We start from the raw sequence: 19,285 nt of genomic DNA, 5'->3' as shown, positions 1-19,285 counted from the left end.
CTGGGTTCTGGGCACAGGACTCCAGGTGTGCTCCATGCAGCATCTGTAGCATCTCCCACGGTGACCAGCTCTGTGTTGTACTCATTCCAGGTACGCTGAGGTGGGGACGGGTCAGAATGCACATCCCCAGTGTACAAATTTTGAGTTTCTTATTTTATGTTATTTCTTGTGGAGGGGAAGATGCTGGGGATTGAACCCAGGACCTTGAGCACACCAGGCAAGTACTCTACCACTGAGCAGTCTCAGCATGTCAATTTTGGATCCTGCAATATTGCTGAGCACAGGTGCTTGAGATGGGCTGGGCATGTTCTTGGACATGCATGTTGTGATAACACGCCAGTGGGCATTTGTGTCATGGTGGCAAGAAGTCCAAATATATACATTGTGATAATCAGTAGTGTTTGTGCCACAGGGAACAGAGGTGCTAGTAAGTGTGTCGTGAGGTCTTGAGCATTAGGCAGAGGGATTGTGGCAGATAGTGATGTTGAGGGTGGACTGAGGTGGCAGTGAGGATTGTCTGTATTGTGGCCTGGGCCTGGAGGGGTGCATGTGTGTCACGGCATACTGCAAAGTATGGTGTGTTACAGGAAGGGTGGTACTGTGCAGCTGTGTTGTGTACCTGGTATGTTCTGCCTGTGTATGAATGGTGCCCACGACAAGGGTGGAGTGTGATAAGTGCACTGGCGGGGGGGGGGGGCGGTATTTGGTGTGTGTATGTGTAAATGCCTACAGAGATACTCTCACTTGGGGCCAGACAGGGAGGGACATGGGCAACAGGCGTCTCTCATAAGAGCTAATAAGAACATGCCAGTCTGGGAAAGCCCGCCAGGCCACCCTCTTTCCAGATACCCTGGCAGCAATCCTGCCTGCCAAGGCCAGCACCTCCCCTCTCCCTAGCTCAGAGCATCCCTGAATGAAGCAACAACAAGCCCCAGCCCAGGGATGGGCCTGGCAGCCCCAATTGGGCAATGTCAGGCTATGTTTCCTTCTGTCTTTCACAGGGGCCAATGCAGGAGTAAGGGCCCAAGGAGAAGGACCATATGCTGCCTCTGGCCTCAGATGCCTCCATGCAGACCACAGCCACAGGACTCACCAGCTGGAGGATGTCCTCATCCTTGGGCATGATGGACAGCTCCAGGGTATCATCGCTACAGAGACAGGGCAGAGGGTCAGGCAAGAGGATCTGGGAAAACAGGATTCCTAACCCACTAGGACCAAGGGGGTAGGGTGGGCTGGGATCTCCTATGGAAGGAGGAAGATGGGGGATGCTCACCTATTCTGGATCAGAGCTATGACCTGGGAGTAGGTCTTCCCGATGACACTTTCCCCATTCACCTTCACAAGCCGGTCTCCTGTGGACAAGGAGTAGGGACTTGTGTAAGGAGCCAAGGGGTATCAACGGCCCCATTGACTACCTCTGTGCCAGGTATGGTTGACAATGGGAGGACAGGGCCTCCCCAACAACTTAGACCCAAGAATCCCACCCTAACCATAGTGAGGGTACAGTGAGCCAGGGAACTAGGACAGCTCACCTGTGCGAAGCCCCGCCCTGTGGGCAGGGCCATCATCCTTCACATTCTTGACAAAGATGGTATCCATGGGCTCCAGGCGGTGCCGGGAGGAGGGTCCTGGTGGGCATCAGCCAGGTTAACTGGGGGTGGCTGCTGAAGGTCACACCCATGCACAGTTACACACACAGGGGACACACACTCAGAGAATGATCACATTCACATGGACACAAGCATACACAGACTCACACATCCACAGGACACTGTAAATAGGGCCACAGATGCAGAGCCAGACAAGAGGCCGCAGCAGGAGAGTGAAAACTTTCAAGAACACATAGAGAAGCCCCTTAAATGCCCACCACATCTCTATCATGTTCTAGAAACCAAGCTACCTAGGAAGTGGAGACGTAGTCTTTGACCTTCCAGAGCCCACTGTCTACTGTCTACTTAGGGAGGCAGAGTCTGTCCCCTCAGCCCCCCCCCCCCACACACACACACGTCACAAGACAAACCAAAGGGTGCCGTGTAAAAGGCCCACATCATCAGGTCCTGAAGATATGGGCACGCACGCACATACCCCCTCCCACACACACACAGAAATGCCCACACTACAGGCCTAGGGACATACCAACACATCTCCCACCCAATCACCCCTTCTCCAGAGTTGGGAACCCTGGGGGCTTGGGGGCGCTGCACTGCACCTACACTCTCTGCTGTTTGTAGGCCTGTTCTAGAGCAGCTGACTCCTCCCCCACAGCCTATGTCTTCCTTCTGACTCAGGAAGACAGTGTCCCCACGGCTGCCTGCAGAAGCCCAGGGCAGGGCAGGAAGTCTGCCTGCTTAGGGAGTTGTGCCTTAAATACTGGGGGGAGCCTGGAATCTGGCAAGGTACCCTTGGGGTAGCAAGGGTGACAGCAAGGGAGTTCAGCCCCCATCTAACAAAGGTTTCACCCCCCGCCCCTCCTTCCAGGACCTCACTCTATCCACAAGGAAGCACTTTTTCTTGGTGTACCCTACCACTGGTCCCCAGGTCCTGCAGTCCCACCTGGGCCTTGATCTGTGTTGAAAGCAACTAGAGGGAGGACAGGGGCTAGATGGCAGGTACCCATCTGCCATCCACGGTATCAGACGTCTGCAGAAGGGACAGGCCCACAGGGAGATGAGCATGAGGAAAGAGAGAAGGCAGAGGGGGAGGAGAAGAGACCCAGAGTAGGCCAGGCCAGGAACACGGGAAAAGAGAAAGACGGGAACATTAGTGGAAGTGAGGCAGATGGGGGGACTGCCGGGAACAGAAGGGAAATAGAAGTTGGAGGCTGAGTCCAGCCAGCCCCGCCCCCAGGCCTCCTTACCTCCTCCTCCTCCTCCCACTCTTCGACCTCCATTCTCTTCCTCCTGCAAGGAACAGGGAAATGGGTGTGGCCCTGGTTTTAGCCCTCAGCAGCAGGGGCAGCACAGGGGAAGGCCAGCGTCACTGGGTGGGCCCCTCCAAGCTCCCCCTTATCTCCTTTCAACTAGCCAGCAGCAAGGGGGTGGGAGGGCTATCAGCTGAGTGCCAATTTCCAGGCCAAGTTCCCCAGAAACATGCTAAACCAGCACTGGCCAATCCACCACCCCAGCATCCTAGCTGTCTGGGACCCCCAATCCACGCAGGAACCACATCCCCTTCCCTTGGGAAAATCCAAGGTCAAGGGAGGAGGTTCCACTCACTCAACACAGAAGACCCAGGCAGACACAGATAAGTGGGGGTGACAAGTGCAAACAGTGCTATCGCTCTCAGAGAATGGGGCAGAATGAGCAGGAAGGACTGATTAGCAGTTCTCTGGGAGAGGGGATCTTAAGACAGCTTTGAGAGTGGCAGGGAGAAAGTGTTCTGGGGGAGGGGAATGGAGTGTGCAATGCTTGGTGGCAGGAATCAACAAGCACAAGTGAGGGCTGGATCCACCAGGTTAAAGGAGAAGGTCAATACCAACAAGTGACAGAGATCAGACTAAAACATTCAGGTTTGAAAGGTGAGAAGAGGGAACTGGTGAGGGTGCTTCTGTGGAAGAGAATGGGTACCAGCAGGGCAGAGAATTCTGGTAGCTAGGTGCTGGAGGTCTACTGGGAGGCCCTGGGAACCAAATCCTGTGGAGGTGACAGGGCAGTGGCTTTGGGGAAGAATTAGGACTGAGGGAAAGGAGATCAGAAAGGCCAAACAAGCAAAATATGGCATTTCAGAGCTGGATTGGGCCTTCAGCCCCATCTTGTCCGACTCTCCACAGATACACCCATTTGACAGACAACAGGCTGTGACTTGTTCAAGGCCAATCAGAAACTCACTAGCAGAGTCAGAGTCGGAACCCAGGACTCACTGGCACCCAGCCAGGACACAGTGGGCCGCAGGAAGGCCACTGGGTGCTGCTGGAGAGCAGGTCCTCTGCCCTGCCTCCTCGGTGGGGTGCATGCCAGCTGATGTGAGCTGACAGCAGAGGGCCGGTGGCAAAGGAAGACAGATGCGTTTGGACGGCTGGGCTCCCTGCGGGCTCCCAGGCCAGCAGCAGGAAGGTGGGGAGCACTGGGCCTCCTCCTGCCTCCAGGCCAAGGGCCCCTCCCAGCCCTGTGCAGGTTCTGGAAAAAGGATGGAGGCCTCCCTCGTTGGTCCTGCCCCTGGTCTTCCTCCAGGGGAGGAAGAGCTCACCACAAGGACTATTGCACGGGCTTCTGCTGCTGTCACCCCTCAGCAGGGTCCCCTGGGAGAAGGTGGCAGGGGCCAAGAAGAAGGGAAGGAAGGATGGGGGTTCTGGGGAATTACAGGGCTGGTGTACTTGTGCTTCAAAGTATAGAGCAGTGCCACACACTATTGCCCCCACCTCTGTGCCCAACGCAGCTTCAGCCAATAATGGCTCTGCCGGCACCCCAGATTCAGGCATGAGTGAGAGCTACACAGTGACATGTGCACTTGCCATGGATTCACAGATCTTACACGTACACCAAGAGACACACATGCAAGTCCATGCCCAGCACACCATCCTCACATGCGGGCACAGAGACATGGAAGCACACAGTGAAATCCAATGCCTTAGTTCTCTGGCAGGTGGGACCAAGGTCCCCAAGGGAGAATCCCCCAACAGCTGTACAGGCTGATCTCAGCCCTGGGGGAAGGGGAGAAAGGGGTTCATTGACTTGGACATAAATCTGTCTCCTCCTCTACAAGAAAAGAGGAGGAAGAAGGGGCAGGGCCCTGGTGCCGAGCCATGGTTGCTGCCTAGATCACCTTCTACCCTCTTCCTCCACTCCTCTGCACTCTCCAGGCCCTTCCCTCTCAGCCCTCAGCCTTGGGTTGGACTGAGGGGGCTTGGTTTCTGAACTTGACATTTATATTAGGGTGAGAAGGGCTCCTAGTGATCAAGGCAACACATGCCCTAAGGTTACTGCAGGAGAAAGAGCCAGGGAGGAGAGACAGCCTGGACCCCACAATGAGTTGGGAGTTGTACAAGGACTAAAATCCTGTGCCACCTTCCCTTTCCAGCATATAGAGCTGTGGCCAACATGGGTCTGGGGCACTCTGGGAGGGGTCTCAGAAGTGTGTTGGGCCAGGCGGGCATGGTGGCACTCAACTGTAACCCCAATGGTTTGGGAGGCTGAGACAGGAAAATCACGAGTTCAAAGCCAGCCTCAGCAATTTATCGAAGCCCTAAGCTACAAGCAAGATCCTAAGCTACTAGTAAGACTCTGTCTCTAAATAAAATGCAAAAAAGAGCTGAGGATGTGGCTCTTTGGCCACATCAAAATGTGGATGTGGCCAAATGTGGTTAAGCACTTCTGGGTTCAATCCCTGGTACCCACCCCCTCAAAAAAGGAAGTGTGTTGAGAGATAGGTTCCTTGATGGCACAGACTGGGAATAGGGACAGCAGACCCAGGTTAGAAACAAGAATCCCAGGAACTCCATCTTCCCAAGCATTTCTTCACTTTCCAGAGACCAGGTCTGGGGGGTAGGACAGAGAGCATTATGGCTCCCCACCATCCTTTTTCCTGAGAAGACCCAGGCCACAGTGGTTAGGAGCTCTGACCACTGTCCCATGGTACAATTGTCCCAGCCCTAGCAGGCACAGCCTCCCAGCAGCCTTCCTCCCAGCAGAAGGGAGTCAGCAGTCCCAGGAAGGACCTTTTCTCTGAGAGGGACTAGTGGGCAAAGGAATCACCCTCCCCCATCAAGCTTCCCAGGGACAGTGAGGACACTGGCGAACTGGGCATACCTTTAGGCTGCAGTGCACGGCAGACTCGGGTGGGTACACGATGAAGTGGCGCAGGGTGAAACCAAAGCCATCCTGGAGACTTTTGTGCAGCAGCAGTGTCCTCGGCCCCTGCCAGGGGAGGGGGCGCCCAGGAGAGCACCCATCTCGTGGGCCCAGAGGCAGCTGTGGGAGCACAGGGAGACAGGATGAGTGCTGCGTGCCCAGCCCTCAGACCTCTGCACCCTGCCTCCAGCCCAGGACCTGAGAGGGACTGTCAGGGTCTGAAGCCCCAGAGAGCCTTTCTGCCTGACCTCTTCCTACCCCCGACTCCTTCTCCTCCCACCATCATCAGCCCAAGAGTTCTTCCTTGTTTTCACCTCAGCCTCCTCTTGATGCCTTTACCCCTAGGGGAATAACTGGCTGTAAACCAGGCCTTCTTTCAGTTCAGCAAACATTTGATGAGCATCTACTATGTACCAGGTGCTGCACACACAGCCTTCCCGCGCAGGAGAGGCCTGCTGCTGTCTGAACAGTTGCAACTCTCACACACCCACACATACACACAGACATGGGCACATACAGACATGCACCTACACACACTGATACATACGCTTGTGCAGACAGAACATGCCACAAACACACAGACAAATGCACATGCAAATGCACACGTGGATGAGCACACATATATGCTTACATGGACACACACACACGGGCACATAAGCACAGTCTTACTCATGCACAAAGCACAGAGACACACCTACACATAGACAAACACACAGACATATGCTTCGGGAACACATGAGGACCAAGAGTTGCAAGAGAGCAGACAGGACATCAGACAACTGAAGGGACTTCCTGAAGTCCCAGAGTCCAGCCCACAGGCCTGGCTTATTCCCAGGAAAGTGGTGGGGGCGGAGGAGGGGGTTCCCTCTTCCAACCTGCTAAAGTACTTGGGATTCCCTAAGATCTGAAATCAAGGCTTTAGTGGAGCACAAGGGGCTGTTTCTGGGGCAGAAGGCAGAGGAGGACAGACCGTCTGAGGAAGACTCCCTTCAGATCTTCTTCTTGGACACAGAGACCAGTAGGTGATCAGAGGGCATTAGAGAAATTGCACAGGGTGACCAAATGGAGATGAAGGGAGCCAAGGAGAAGCTGCCACAGGAAAAGCCAGGAGGCCTACCCCTGCCCGCCCTCCCTCCCTCATCAGTCAGCCGAAACTGACTGTCACCCCTCAGCCAAAGCCCTAAATAGCAAAAAGCCTCCCCCTATACCCTTAGCAGCCCTCAACCTCCTCAGCATCCTCAGTAGTCCTTGGCTCTAGCAGGAGCCTGCACTAAGGGGAGAAAGACTGGGGGGCTGGGGACTGAGGAAAGAAGCCCCCCAGTTCTGGGGAAAGGACGTTGCACTTCATTGTAAAGCTCCCCTTCCAATAGCTGGAGGAAGCCCCCAAACACCAGCCACCCCAGTGCAGGTATGCTAAGAAGTTCATCCAAGCCTCAACCCACCTTCCTGTTCACACATCCCATGGAGGCCCAGCCAGCACTTGTACCCAGCCCTTGTCCCAGATGACAGAGCCAGGTAGAAGGTACTAGGAGGCTGAGTTTCTAACACGTGATCTAATACGAGATGTAATACAGTCTGGCGCAGACTTGGGGTGGTGAGCTCCCCATCCCCAGAAGAGTCCAAGCAAAAACTGGACCACCCCAGTACAGGAAGCCAGAATCAGACAGGAAATCCAATGGTGTCCCATCAGCTCCTACTTGTCACACAAGTAGTAGTCTCCTCCACTGACTCCCACACCCCATGGGGGTCCAGGGAACAAAGAGAAAATTCTTTGGAAATTCTGCTCTCTGAAATCCCCTGGATTTCCTATCTCTGCTGAGCTGGCAAGGAACTGATCAGGGAGAGAAGAGGACCTGGGGGACCAGCCCCTCCGCTGCCCCTCCTACAGAAACCCCTGTTCCTCCCCAGTGTGGGGGCCCCCTGCCCACCCCTCACCCAGGCTCAGAGCTGGGGCTGTTTGCAGGGCCCATTGTTTTGCTAGTGTCCTGGATTAAGGTTTAAGCCACCAGCTGCCCCGGTGATGAGAAGTGGCTGGGACAGGTCCCCGCACGCCCCCCACCTCTTCCCCTGTACATATCCTGCCTGGAGCTGCCAGCTGCCTGGGGGTGCCACTCCCTGGGGGCACCTGCCTGTAATCCAGGACAGTGGGCTTGCCTTCCTCTCACAGTTCCCTCCTAACCCAAGCAGAACTGGCACCCCCTCCCTTATCTCTGCCTCTCTCTTTCCTCTGTTCTTTCCTTCCAGGCCCCCTTCCTCCACCTCTTCCAACTAGGCCCCTGGGAATGTCAGTAATCCCCCTGCCACACCCCAGCTTGAAGAGGAGACACCACAGACCCAGCTAGAACAGGCAACTCCCTATAGGAAGTTCTTCCTTAGATTTAACCGCAATCCTTCATGCATTATACATACATATTTCCTCTCCTCCCCTCTGACCCGGAATAACACTGGGTCTTGCTCTCATCCTGAGGGGAAGGGAGGTGATAGATATAAAAACAGAAAGACCCAGCAATGAAAATTAGAAAGGCAATTGAATTTGCTCACAAACAACCCCAACTCTATCTCTCTAATGCAGGCACAGAGACAAGGAGAAGAAGAGGGAAACACTCAGGGGGCCCAGGGACACTACTGATTAAATTCCCCTGGCTCAAATCTATTTCCAAACACAGCCACCCTCATGTCAGGAAAGAGACATCTAGAAATACCAACTAATGATAGAAAGGCAGATGGCCCTAGGCTACAGATTAGACCCAAGTGCAAGAGTGGTGGGTTGGCAACACTAGGAACTAGAACCCAGGAGTCCTGCTCCTCCCCCCAGGAGCATAAAGAGGTCATTGCAGAAAGCACAGTATTCAGGCTGGGCATGGTGCCCACTGTGACTCATGCCCTACCAGCCCGGTAGATCCTGGACATCAGAAATACTGCCCCCAGCCCCACCGGCCTCACACCGACAGCACTCACTACCTGCTGGGGCCCATTCTGCCACCTCAGCCTCCTTGCCCACTAGGAAACCCCAGTGTGCCCCGTGTTCAGGGTTCCTTTCGGGGGAAAGTGGGGTGGTGACCACTGTTAGCGGTGCCTAACTGACCGCTCCTAGATGCCCCATAGTTGAGACGACAAGGTGGTCCCTACCATCCTTCCACTGCTTGCAAACCTAAAGGGCTGAGACAACTGGAGGCCACCATCCACACTGTCAATTCTCATCTAGCACCTCTGGAAAAGCTCCACGCCACTAACCTTGTCACTCTCACCCCGATCTCTCAACTCTTCACACACTCCCCAGTCCAAGGACCGGAATGCAGGGCGCACACCGCTGTAAGGTCTCAGGGAAGGGGGTGACCCGCTGGCCTCTCAGCCCTGACAAGATCGTCCCTGGCCCCAGTCCCCCATCCTGCTCACCCTGGCCCCGCGCGAACCGGGCGCGAGGCGTTCGCTGTGGCGGAGGTAGGGCAGCCAGAGGCAGCGCGGTTCCGGGGCGCTGCAGTCCACGCCGACGGCGCGCTCCCAGCGCCAGCCCCCGGCCCCCGCGCGCTCCACGCGCCACACGGCGTTGCCCACGAGCGCCGCAGCCAGCGGGGGCCCTCGTGCCCGGCCACCGCCCCGGCCCCAGCGAGCCCCGGGCCTGGCTTCCGGAGTGGGGCGTGTGGCGCGGGGCCCCACGGCCGCTGCTCGGCGCCCAGCGGGAGGCGTTCTCGGCCCCCCGGGCGGCAGGCGGACCCCGGGGGTCCCTGCCTGCCCCCCGGAGCCACGGGCCCGGGGCCCCGGAGCCCCGAGGGGACGGACGGCCCGCGCGGATGGCGGCAGGACGGCTGGAGCGGCGCCGCGCCTCCCGCGCCTCCTGGCTGAAGGCGCCGGAGCTGGGACACGCCGGCGAGTAGCGCAAGGCAGACGCCTCCCCCTCCGGGGCGGCCCCTGTGCGCGGCCGCCCTGATCCCACACACCCACACACTCACACACCCACACGCGCCAAAAGCACTGTACGGTCCCGCACAGGCATGCACGTACTCACAGACGACACTCTCCCGCGCACACAAAAACTCACACACTACCCAAACCACACACCTTGACCACTTCAGTACACACTCACACAGCCAGCTTCATACTCCCAGAGAAGCACATTCACACGTGCACTGCAGGTGCCTCACAGAGCTGCACACACGTCAACATCCTCCCTTCTTCGTACAGGCTGCGCCACGCACCTATCCCCCTGATACCCTCTGTCCACATACCCCACAGAAACACACTGGTCAGCATACCCACTATTTTCCTGAAGGTACACCAGACCCCAACAGACCCCATAGACCCCATCTACCCACCCCATGCAGTCAGCCGGTTGACAGGCACTTCCTGCAGACCGCACTCCTCCATGCATCTCTGTCACGTCCACTCAGGTCTCTCACATACACTGCCCAGCACAGAGCACTGTGCCCACTCTACACCCCATGCCAAAGTGATTAGGTACACCTCAAGGCTACAAGTGGAGCCCCCATCCCCTCACTTCCATGGGGAACTGTTCCATGCATCTTCCCTAGGACCCCTGCCCATTAGCTGTAGCAGAGGGACCATCACTGAGCCCACAATGGACTCCAAGCTGGCCCCTAGCCCACCTTCCAAATGTGTCAGACAGGAAGCCCCATGTGAATGCCAGGCCCTGGCCTCCTCCCCTGTCCTGGCTCTCTCTCTTTTCCCAGGCCCTCTCCCCTTTCTGGGGTGGGCTGGCAGGGGCTTTGGCTAGTGTGTGTGGAATCATCACCACCATTTCTATCACACTTGACTGTTTATAAACAACATGCTTGTCACTACAGCCACTCACTGTGACCCAGGGCCATTGCTGTGGCCCAATTTGTAGAGAAGAAAACAAGACCCAAGAACACTGTTTGCTATGACAGTACAGGGCCACCAACCCCAAAGCCACTCATTTCTACTTTGGATCTTACTGGGGAATCCTAGCCAGTGGCCAAGGAATGGGTATGGCTCCAACCCATCCCGCTCCCAAATCTAGGAGGAGTCTGAGAGGAAGAGTCACAGGCTTGAGCCTTTTGGGAGGAGCTACCAAAAGGGAAACCCAAGAGTCGGACTCCCTCTTCCCACCCCCATCCTGTCATCCACTGTTCCAGGGAAGACCTGCCAGGATGGTGGCCCAAGAGAGGTACTTGGTCTAGAAAGGGAAGGGGAGGTGGAGGGGTTAAGGGAGGAAAAGGAGGAAGGTGAACTTGGAGCAGTGGGAGAGAAGAGAGTGGGGACGGAGGGAGCAGAGGGGAGGTGGAGGGAGAGGAGGGGAGATAGAGGGAGGACCCTGGGGTGGGTAGGATCACTGAGGGATCACTGAGGGAGACAGAGAGGCGGAAGGGTAATGGTGAGGCCTGGGGCGGTCCCTGTGTCAGCCAGGGAGCGGTTTTGTTCTCCTGTTTCCTGTTTGCTGCTTGTGGGCCCCATGCAGGAGCTGGACCCCCACCCCCACCCTGGCGGAAGCCCTACGGGAAGAGCAAGGCTGCCCACAGCTGAGTCAGGAGACTTAGGGGGCAAACGGGAAAGGACCAGAGTCAGGGACATCGAGGGTAGTCAGGGACAGCAAAGACACAGGATCTCCATCTCCACCCTCTCCCGGCCCCTCAGCCATCTTTTCTCTTGCTGCAATCCATTCTCTAGACCTAAGGAAGTGAAGGACTGTCGCCTCTTGTGACCCATGCACCAACATGTGCTGCTTATGCCTCAAGATTAGAATATTATCAAGACTGCAGAGGGTTCTGGAGGCTGCAGGAAGGAGAGAGGTGGAAATGGGGCCTGGGGTTTCTGTGCTATGCCTACGGGGAGCTTGAACAGATGAGCCATATACCATGTCCGCCTCCTGCCCTCTGAGCTGGCAGGGGCAGAAAGGCCTGGCGATGAAAGCAACAGATTCCCCCAGGGCACCGTACCTCCTCCAACCAGCTGCTTCAGCAGGGACTTCCTTCTGGAGGGTGTGGGTGCACACAGTAGGGCCTCAAAGATGGTACATGGTTTGAATAAATGATCCTCTAGGGCTGTGGAGCCAGCTCCCTCCCCCCATTTCCTCTGGGAAAGGAATGTGGGGTGGGCCCCAGAGGGCCATGGGGGAGGGGGCCAAGGGCTGGGAAATACCAGGCGTAGCTGAGATTCTATTCCAAGCCTTCCTGCCCAGCGAGTCCTCCCCCCACACCCTGCCCAGCTTCCTCCCCCCCATCAGGAACTACCCAGCTGAGCAGTCTCTCCCATCCCCCTCTAGTTTGTCCAGCTTGCAAAATATGTTCAACCTCTTCTTCTAAGGGTCCCTGGGAAGTGGCTTAGAGGCTGCACCCCCAAATGGAAGGCATCCCATGCTGGTCTTCCCTATCTCCCAAAGAGATATCACCCTTTAATACTGGAAGCTACTTTCACTTGTTCTCATTTGACCTGTACTCTAAACACTGGATTTCCAGGGATTATTCTTAATACCCATTTTTTAGTTACAGAAACTGAGGCTCAAAGAGGAGAAGTGATTGGTTCAAGGCCTCACTTTTATGAAGCTGGGATCCTGTCACAGGGTTCTAACCCCTAACCCAGATCTCTTTCCATCACCCTCTTGCTAATCCTTTCAATCACACTTTGAGTGGTGTTGCTCCTGTCAGAAGCTGGGACACCTTGGAGACTAAGGCAGTCTCAGTCCCTGCCCTCTTTCCGAGACTTTTATAGTTCTTTCAGGAATGTCTTCCAGGTCCTAAAACCTTTAGGAGTCTTTAAGTTCCAGACTCAGGCCCCCCAGCCAGCTGCTTTGGCCTCCACCAAGCGAGTCCTTCCATCAGTCTCAGGGCCTCTTCCCTCTGGGAAGAGTGTGAGGGTGGGCCCAGGCCTCCCAGGAGAGGGGGGCTTGCTTGGAGGAGCCAAAGCCTGCAATTGCCATGGGGAGCCAGGCAACCGGGAACTGGGGAAGGGGAGGAGAACATCCTAGAGCCGGAGGGCAGGGATATGACAAAAAGGGAAACTGATACTGCCACAGGGAGTGTGATTCAGGAAGCAGAAGAGAGGGGTTCAGGGTTAACTCAGCCTGCTTTTCCTTCCTCTGGCTTGCTCAGCGCCTTCTCCTAGAATGTAGTCCCCAAACCACAAGGTGACCAACAATACTCCCATCCCCAAAGAATCATCCAGAATTGATGAAGCTCCAACTGGTCTCCAACACCACCAAACACCAACTCCTAACCACCCCATGACCTCACACACAGACAGGGCAAACCCACCAGCTGTGCCATCCCAAGCATGCAGGCCTGCAATACCCAGCACATGCCCTCCTGCCCACGCTTCTGACCCCTGCCCCAGTCTCCTCCCTCAAGGGCAGCCGCCTCCTCAGCCCTCCTCCACCCTTTAGCCCCATTCAGATGCCTGGTTCCCAGCACTGCTGGCTACAGGCTCCCACCTGACATGCCCCAACAGGCCAAGCTGATGAGCCGGCCAAGCAAGCCTGCCTCCCCAGCAGCCTCAATGTGCACAAAACCCTGCATCATGAGAGCTTGAGACCCTGCTCTGGGCCTGACCAGTGGGCAGTGGATGGTTCAAATGGTCTCCACAGACCCCATGCTCTCCCCTTCTAGGGCCACTCCTGCCCTGGGTTAGGATAGGATGTGACATTCCACTCCCTCTCCCTCAAAGTGGGTCAGAGCCAAAGAAGGCTGGGCAGAGGTAGTTACCTATCATGTGAGACATCCCACCACCATCTTGGGGTGGGGCTGAGACAATCCCAAATAGTGGTTAGCAGTGACCTCTGGAATACTCTGGAGTCCAAGACCCCAGGGCCTGTGTCCCAGTCTCTGTGTCCCAGTCTCCACCTTCTTTAGCTGTGAGACCCTGGTGTGTTACCCAACCTCTTTGATCCTTGACTCTTCACCAATAAAATGGCGATGGTACTGCCTTCCACCTCAAAGGTCATTGGGAGGATTAAGTCAAAGCCATAGCACAGGCCCAGAGCACATAGTAGGGATTTAATAAATGCCAGGGGTTTCGATTGCCTTTTGGATGATCACTGTCTCACACCCAGTCACACTTGTATCCAGACACCCAGGCACTCACAGACCCAGGCAAAGTCATTGGCACAGACATCGCCACACCTCCCTCCAATCCCAGTCTCCCACAGGCTCCTGCCATGCCAATGCCTCCCAAGCACCCGGATCCTCAGGAGCTTCCTGTTCAGAGCAGTAGAACTTCTGCAAACCCAGAGTCCTGGCTTACAGGCCTTTGGGGAGCATGGGAAGAGTGGGCTGACATGAGAACTCAGGATAAGGCTGCTCCTAGCAGGCAAGGAGCATGGCAAAAGTGCCAGACTGGCTGGACCTCCACCCAACAGGAGGGCTGGTGGCCGCCTGAAGGACGCCGAGGGAGGGGAGACCAAAGGGGAGCATCTTTGCTCATGGTGGGAAATGAGCACTTGCAGGAGAGGGTGAGCCTGGAGCCAGCCACAAAGTAAACACCAGGGTCATTGCTGGGCAACCACAGGCGGCCGTGGGACAGAGCCCGCCCCAGACCCTCTCCACCCCAGTTCACTCCACACAGCAGTTTCTGGGCAGTCTTAGGCCCTCTGTATGTCCATTTCAGTCTCTGGGCCTGTCTGTGCACTCCCCAAATGGAAGAGGCTATGCCTCCCCCCTCAGACTGGGAGCTCCCTAAGAATGAGAGCTCTCTCCACCCACCAAACATCACTCTTGGGTCTCCTGGAAGGCATGCATGGCCTACGTCTTTCCCCCAGATTGGAGACCACTTCAGGGCATGGCTCAGTACCCTCCACTGGACCGACAGATCTCTAAAGATTTGATTTTCAAAAATGGATTGTTAAGGTACAGTGGCACACACCTGTAATCCTAGCCACTCAGGAAGCTGAGGCAAGAGGATGACAAGTTCAAAGCCAATCTGGTCAGCTTGGTGAGACTCTATCTTAAAATCAAAAAATAAAAAGGACTGGGGATATAGCTCAGGGGTAGAGCATCCCTGGGTTCCATCTCAAGTACTGCAAAAGAAAAAAATGGATATGCTCTAGTGGTATGTGATTTTCAAAAATTATCTGTGGATGGAGAAAAATTAAATATAGAATTGCCATATGATCCAGCCATTCCACTTCTAAGGAGAAGTAGATAAACAAAAATGTGTATGTGCATATGATAGAAACGTGGCAGAGCCATACAATGGGATATTATTCAGCCTTAGAAAGGAATGAAATTCTGAGACATGCTTCAATGTGGATGAGCCTGGAACACATCATACTACATGAAATCAGCCAGACACAAGAGGACAATTATTGTACTATTCCACTTAATGAGACATTTATATCCACAGAGACAGAAAGTAGAATGCTGGTTGCCAGGGACTGGGAGAAGTGAGAATGGGGACTTACTAATCAAAGGTTATAGAATTTCAGTTTGGAAAGATGAAAAAAGTTCTGGAGATGGATGGTGGTGCATTTGCACAATGACATAATACACTTAATGCCATATGACTATACACTTAAAAATGAATTTTTAAAAAATATTTTTTATTTTTTTTTAGGTGGACACAATATCTTTATTTTTTAATTTTATGTGGTGCTGAGGATCGAACCCAGTGCCCTGCGCAAGCCAGGCGAGCACGCTACCTCTTGAGCCACATCCCCAGCCCCTGGTTTTTTTTTTTTTTTTAAAAAAAAAACAGGGCTGGGGCTGGGGCTCAGTGGTAGAGCAGTTGCCTAGCACATGTGAGGCCCTGGGTTCAATTCTCAACACCACATAAAAATAAACAAATAAAGGTATTGTGCCCAACTACAATATATTATAAAGAAAAAAAAAAAAACAGACTCAGGATGTAGGCTCTGGGTTCAATCTCTAGCACTGTTAAAAAAATAAAGGGGGGTGTGTGAAATAGTAAATTCCATATTCATAAATAATATATAAATAATAGAAAATACTCATAAATAATTTAAAAAATCAGGAAGCCACAGTGGTGCACACTTGTATCCCCAGCTACTTGGGAAGCTGAAGAAGGAAGATCACAAGTTTGAGGTCAGCCTGGGCAACTTAGTGAGACCTTGTCTCAAAATAAAAAATATAAAGGGCTAGGGGTGTAGCTCAGTAGTAGAGTGCCCCTGGGTTCGATCCCCAGCACTAAAGGGCAGGGGGGAGCAGGACTAGGAACAAATGAACAGGTCTCTGCCTGGCACCAGGAGCAGGCCCTGCCCACAGAGTTTGCCCAGGATAGCTGAACACTGCCTGCCTGGAGGACCTGTCCCTCCCATCCCTCAGTCTGCACCTTCACACTGCTCTTATTGTCATCTTCAGGGTCCTAGGGATCCTTGCTCAGGAGAAGCTCCCAGGCTGTGGAGAAATCTGAACTTCTGCACAGGAGGTCTATGGATTGATGGGGGCCTATCACCCATCAGGCTGGGTGGAGGGAGATACAAACTCTTCCATGTCCTGACCTAACCCACGGAGTGCACACACACATCTGTTTCAACCCCCCACAAGCTTAGTTACCATTGTACCTTATACACAAAGGGTGTGCCAGCAGAGACCTGTCCCTGTCTTCACAGGCTCCAAGGAAACTGCCATACACTGAAGAATACATTCTTGTCATCCAGCCAGTAGGGCGGGCAGGTTTGTGGGCCACAGAGCCCCCTGCTGGCCCAACTCTGGCACACCTTCTGCCCTTCCAGCAAGGGATTCTCATTCCTGAGTATGCTCCCCCCACACATGGCATTCTCCAGGCCTTCAGCCCCAGCATCTCCTCTCCCCACCTCCCACAGAGATATGTCCCCTGCAGAAGCATAGATCATCTGTGGAAACTTGGGGTCTCTCTTTGGTCCAGATATACTGAAGGAGAAGCCAAAGACCCTTGTTAGGGTCTAGACTAGATGGAGCAAGAGGCAGTTATTTCCAGAGGCAGGAGATTGCTTGTGATGATGCTTCTCCCAAATCATCACATCCATTCCCCAGGCTGGACATCTCAGTTCAGAGGAGGCTGAGGACTCTGCATGTGAAGCACACTTTGGTCCCCCTCGAGAAGTTCTTCCTATTATTTGACCACCTGGGCAGAGGCAACAGGTGCACCCACTGGTTTCTTTCAGCTCAGTCCTAGTCAAGCTGAGACCACATTCCCTCCCTGGGCAGGTTTCAGCAGATTCCGAAAGTCTCCCCCAGGGCACATGGGGCTCCCTGCAAGGAGAGGCTCTCAGCCCCACCCCTGAAACCACCCACCCCCTCACCCTAGCTCTGCCTGACCTGCCCAGGTTCCCCTTCACACATGGCCCTACCTGTGAACTGAACCTCCCCCTAATCCAAACTGTGATGCAGCAGAAGCAGCTGAAAAGATAAAGGGGATGGTGGCTCTGCAGGTGGGAGCTGGGATGGCTTCTAGGCTAGGCTCTGTCGTCAGAAAAGGACAGACACATCGTCTCTGGCCCACACCCAAACCCCTGCATCAGCTTGCCTGGTCCCATACCTGGCACAATAGAGATAGAAAACTGATGTGGGTGTGGTGACGCACGCCTGTAATCTCAGCAGTTTGTGAGGCTGAGGCAGGAGGATCCCAAGTTCAAAGCCAGCCTCAGCAATGGCAAGGTGCTAAGCAACTCAGTGAGCTCCTCTCTAAATAAAATACAAAACAGGGTTGGGGCTGTGGTTCAGTGATCGAGTGCCCCTAAATTCAATCCCAGCACCCCCCTCCCCCCAAAAAAAAGAATAAATAGACAACCGAGTGCTTGCTATGTATCGGGCACTACCTTGTCAACAGCAGAAGGCTCTTAAAACAGCCTTCCCACTGCCTGGACCTCTTGGCCCCCACCCAGTCCAGGGCTAGGTAAGAACACCAGGCTCACCCACAGGGGATGGAGGGGTGAGGATAGGAGGTAGCTAAGGCCTGCTGTCCCAGCATTGAGAAAGGGCCACACTTGCCAGTATTACTGGCTCTGTTCCTTTTCTGGTTGTGGGACATCAAGATCATCACTCAAGCTCACACGGATTTTCTTATTTGTTCAATTACAAAATAAAGGCAGGGAGAGTAGCCTGGCCAAGTTACCAGGAACATATTCTAAGAACTAATAAATGAGGAGATTCACTGCGCCAGTCCTATGTCCCAGCATCAGGAAGGCTCTGCTTCCCAGTGTCTCCCAAGCCTACGTATTTCTTTACTTCACCACCTTACTCCAACCAAGCTGCTCTGTGTGACACCCTCTGGTCTTTGACAGTCCAATGATTTTTTTTTTTTTTTACTATTATGACTACCAGGCTCTGTGGGACACGCCTCCAGCCTCCACACCCACTACTCCCCCTTTCTCCATGCTCTGGCCACCCTGGCTTCCTCCAGTTCTTGTGAGGACTAGGCAGACCTTCCAGCCTCAGGTCCTTTGCACATGTTATTTCTGGAATGCTGTTTACCTTCTCCAACTCCTTCCCTATCTCACCAAGGGGCAGTCTAACTGTTTCCCAACCTAGAACTCTCAGCAAAAATACAGCTCAGATACAAAGATACATCCCAGATACAATTCCTCAGACCAGGTTAGGTCCTGGCACACTCTCTCATTATCAGTGTTTACATATTTTTTTCTTTTTTTCCAGTACTGGAAATTTAACCCAGAGCCTAGCACACTAGATAAGCACTCTACCTCTGAGTTTTATCCCTAGCCCTTCTTTTTAAATTTAATTTATTTTTTACTTATTATTATATTATTATTTGGTGCCAGTGATTGAACCCAGGGTGCTTAGCCACTAAGCCACATCCCCAGCCCTATGTTGTATTTTATTCAGAGACAGGGTCTCACTGAGTTGCTAAGTGCCTCACTTTTGCTGAGGCTGGCTTTGAACTCGTAATCCTCCTGCCTCAGCCTCCCAAGACTCTGGGATTACAGGTGTGTACCACTGCACCCAGCACTGGTTCTATTTTATTTTGAGACAGGGTCTCTTTAAGTTGCTCTTCAACATATGGTCCTCCTGCCTCAGCCTCCTGAGTAGCTGGGATTACAATTGTGTGCCACCATGTCCGTTAGTGCTTATGCATTTATGAGGCTATTTGACCAATATCTCCCCGTCAGCCTTGAGTCCTGGAGGGCCAGGACCATGCTTGCTTTGCCAAGGACCAAGCACAGAGCACAGGAGGGCACAGCACACTGTTTCTGAACATAAGGGAATGAAGAAGCCTGTCGGTGGGAGGTGACTCCCCAGGAGAGTCTACCTGGAGCACCCAGGAGGGTCTACCTGGAGCAGGGGGCTTCCACTCTTTGCACCCCCACCCCTTCCTCAGCAGGAATTTGTGCAGAAGTAGGGGTCCTGGAACGAGGGAGTAAGGACAAGGGAGAGAAGAGCCGCTGCTTTCTCCCCTGTAGCTCTGTGCCTCACCCCAGTGGCCCCCTCCAGCCACCTGGACGTTCTTGCTGGGGCTCAAACATGCCACACCCCTGTCCTGGGACTCAGGGTTTGCCCACCACATCCAGGCTCCCGTCTGCCTTTAGCTGATCTCCTACCCGCCACAGCTCAGCCTGACAGTTTCTGAACAGCTTC

The 19,285-nt window shown here is 54.2% G+C and overlaps 1 protein-coding gene across 6 annotated transcripts in view; it reads right to left on the bottom strand.

Annotated features, from left to right (window-relative positions):
* Arhgap23 (Rho GTPase activating protein 23) overlaps positions 1 to 19,285 on the bottom strand; it is an 83,951-nt gene that overhangs the window by 42,183 nt on the left and 22,483 nt on the right. For 4 of the 6 annotated variants that reach the window (XM_058571558.1, XM_046420391.2, XM_046420392.2 and 1 more), the window contains exons 2-6: positions 5,745 to 5,906; positions 2,858 to 2,900; positions 1,533 to 1,628; positions 1,274 to 1,352; positions 1,094 to 1,148 (exon numbers count right to left, since the gene is read on the bottom strand). In XM_058571558.1, the coding sequence (XP_058427541.1) occupies positions 1,094 to 1,148; positions 1,274 to 1,352; positions 1,533 to 1,628; positions 2,858 to 2,900; positions 5,745 to 5,906 (435 nt within the window). Of the gene's footprint in view, positions 1 to 1,093; positions 1,149 to 1,273; positions 1,353 to 1,532; positions 1,665 to 2,857; positions 2,901 to 5,744; positions 5,907 to 9,182; positions 9,320 to 19,285 lie in introns of those variants that run through there. The other 2 variants (XM_046420394.2, XM_058571559.1) reach the window with 2 other exon arrangements.

This window comes from Marmota monax, unplaced genomic scaffold (assembly GCF_021218885.2).
Source record: "Marmota monax isolate L192 unplaced genomic scaffold, Marmota_monax_Labrador192_F-V1.1 WCK01_AAM20220418_F8-fsc00064, whole genome shotgun sequence".
NCBI lineage: Eukaryota > Metazoa > Chordata > Mammalia > Rodentia > Sciuridae > Marmota > Marmota monax.
The sequence above is the reverse complement of the archived record's forward strand: the minus strand, read 5'-3'. Positions and strand labels throughout refer to the sequence as shown.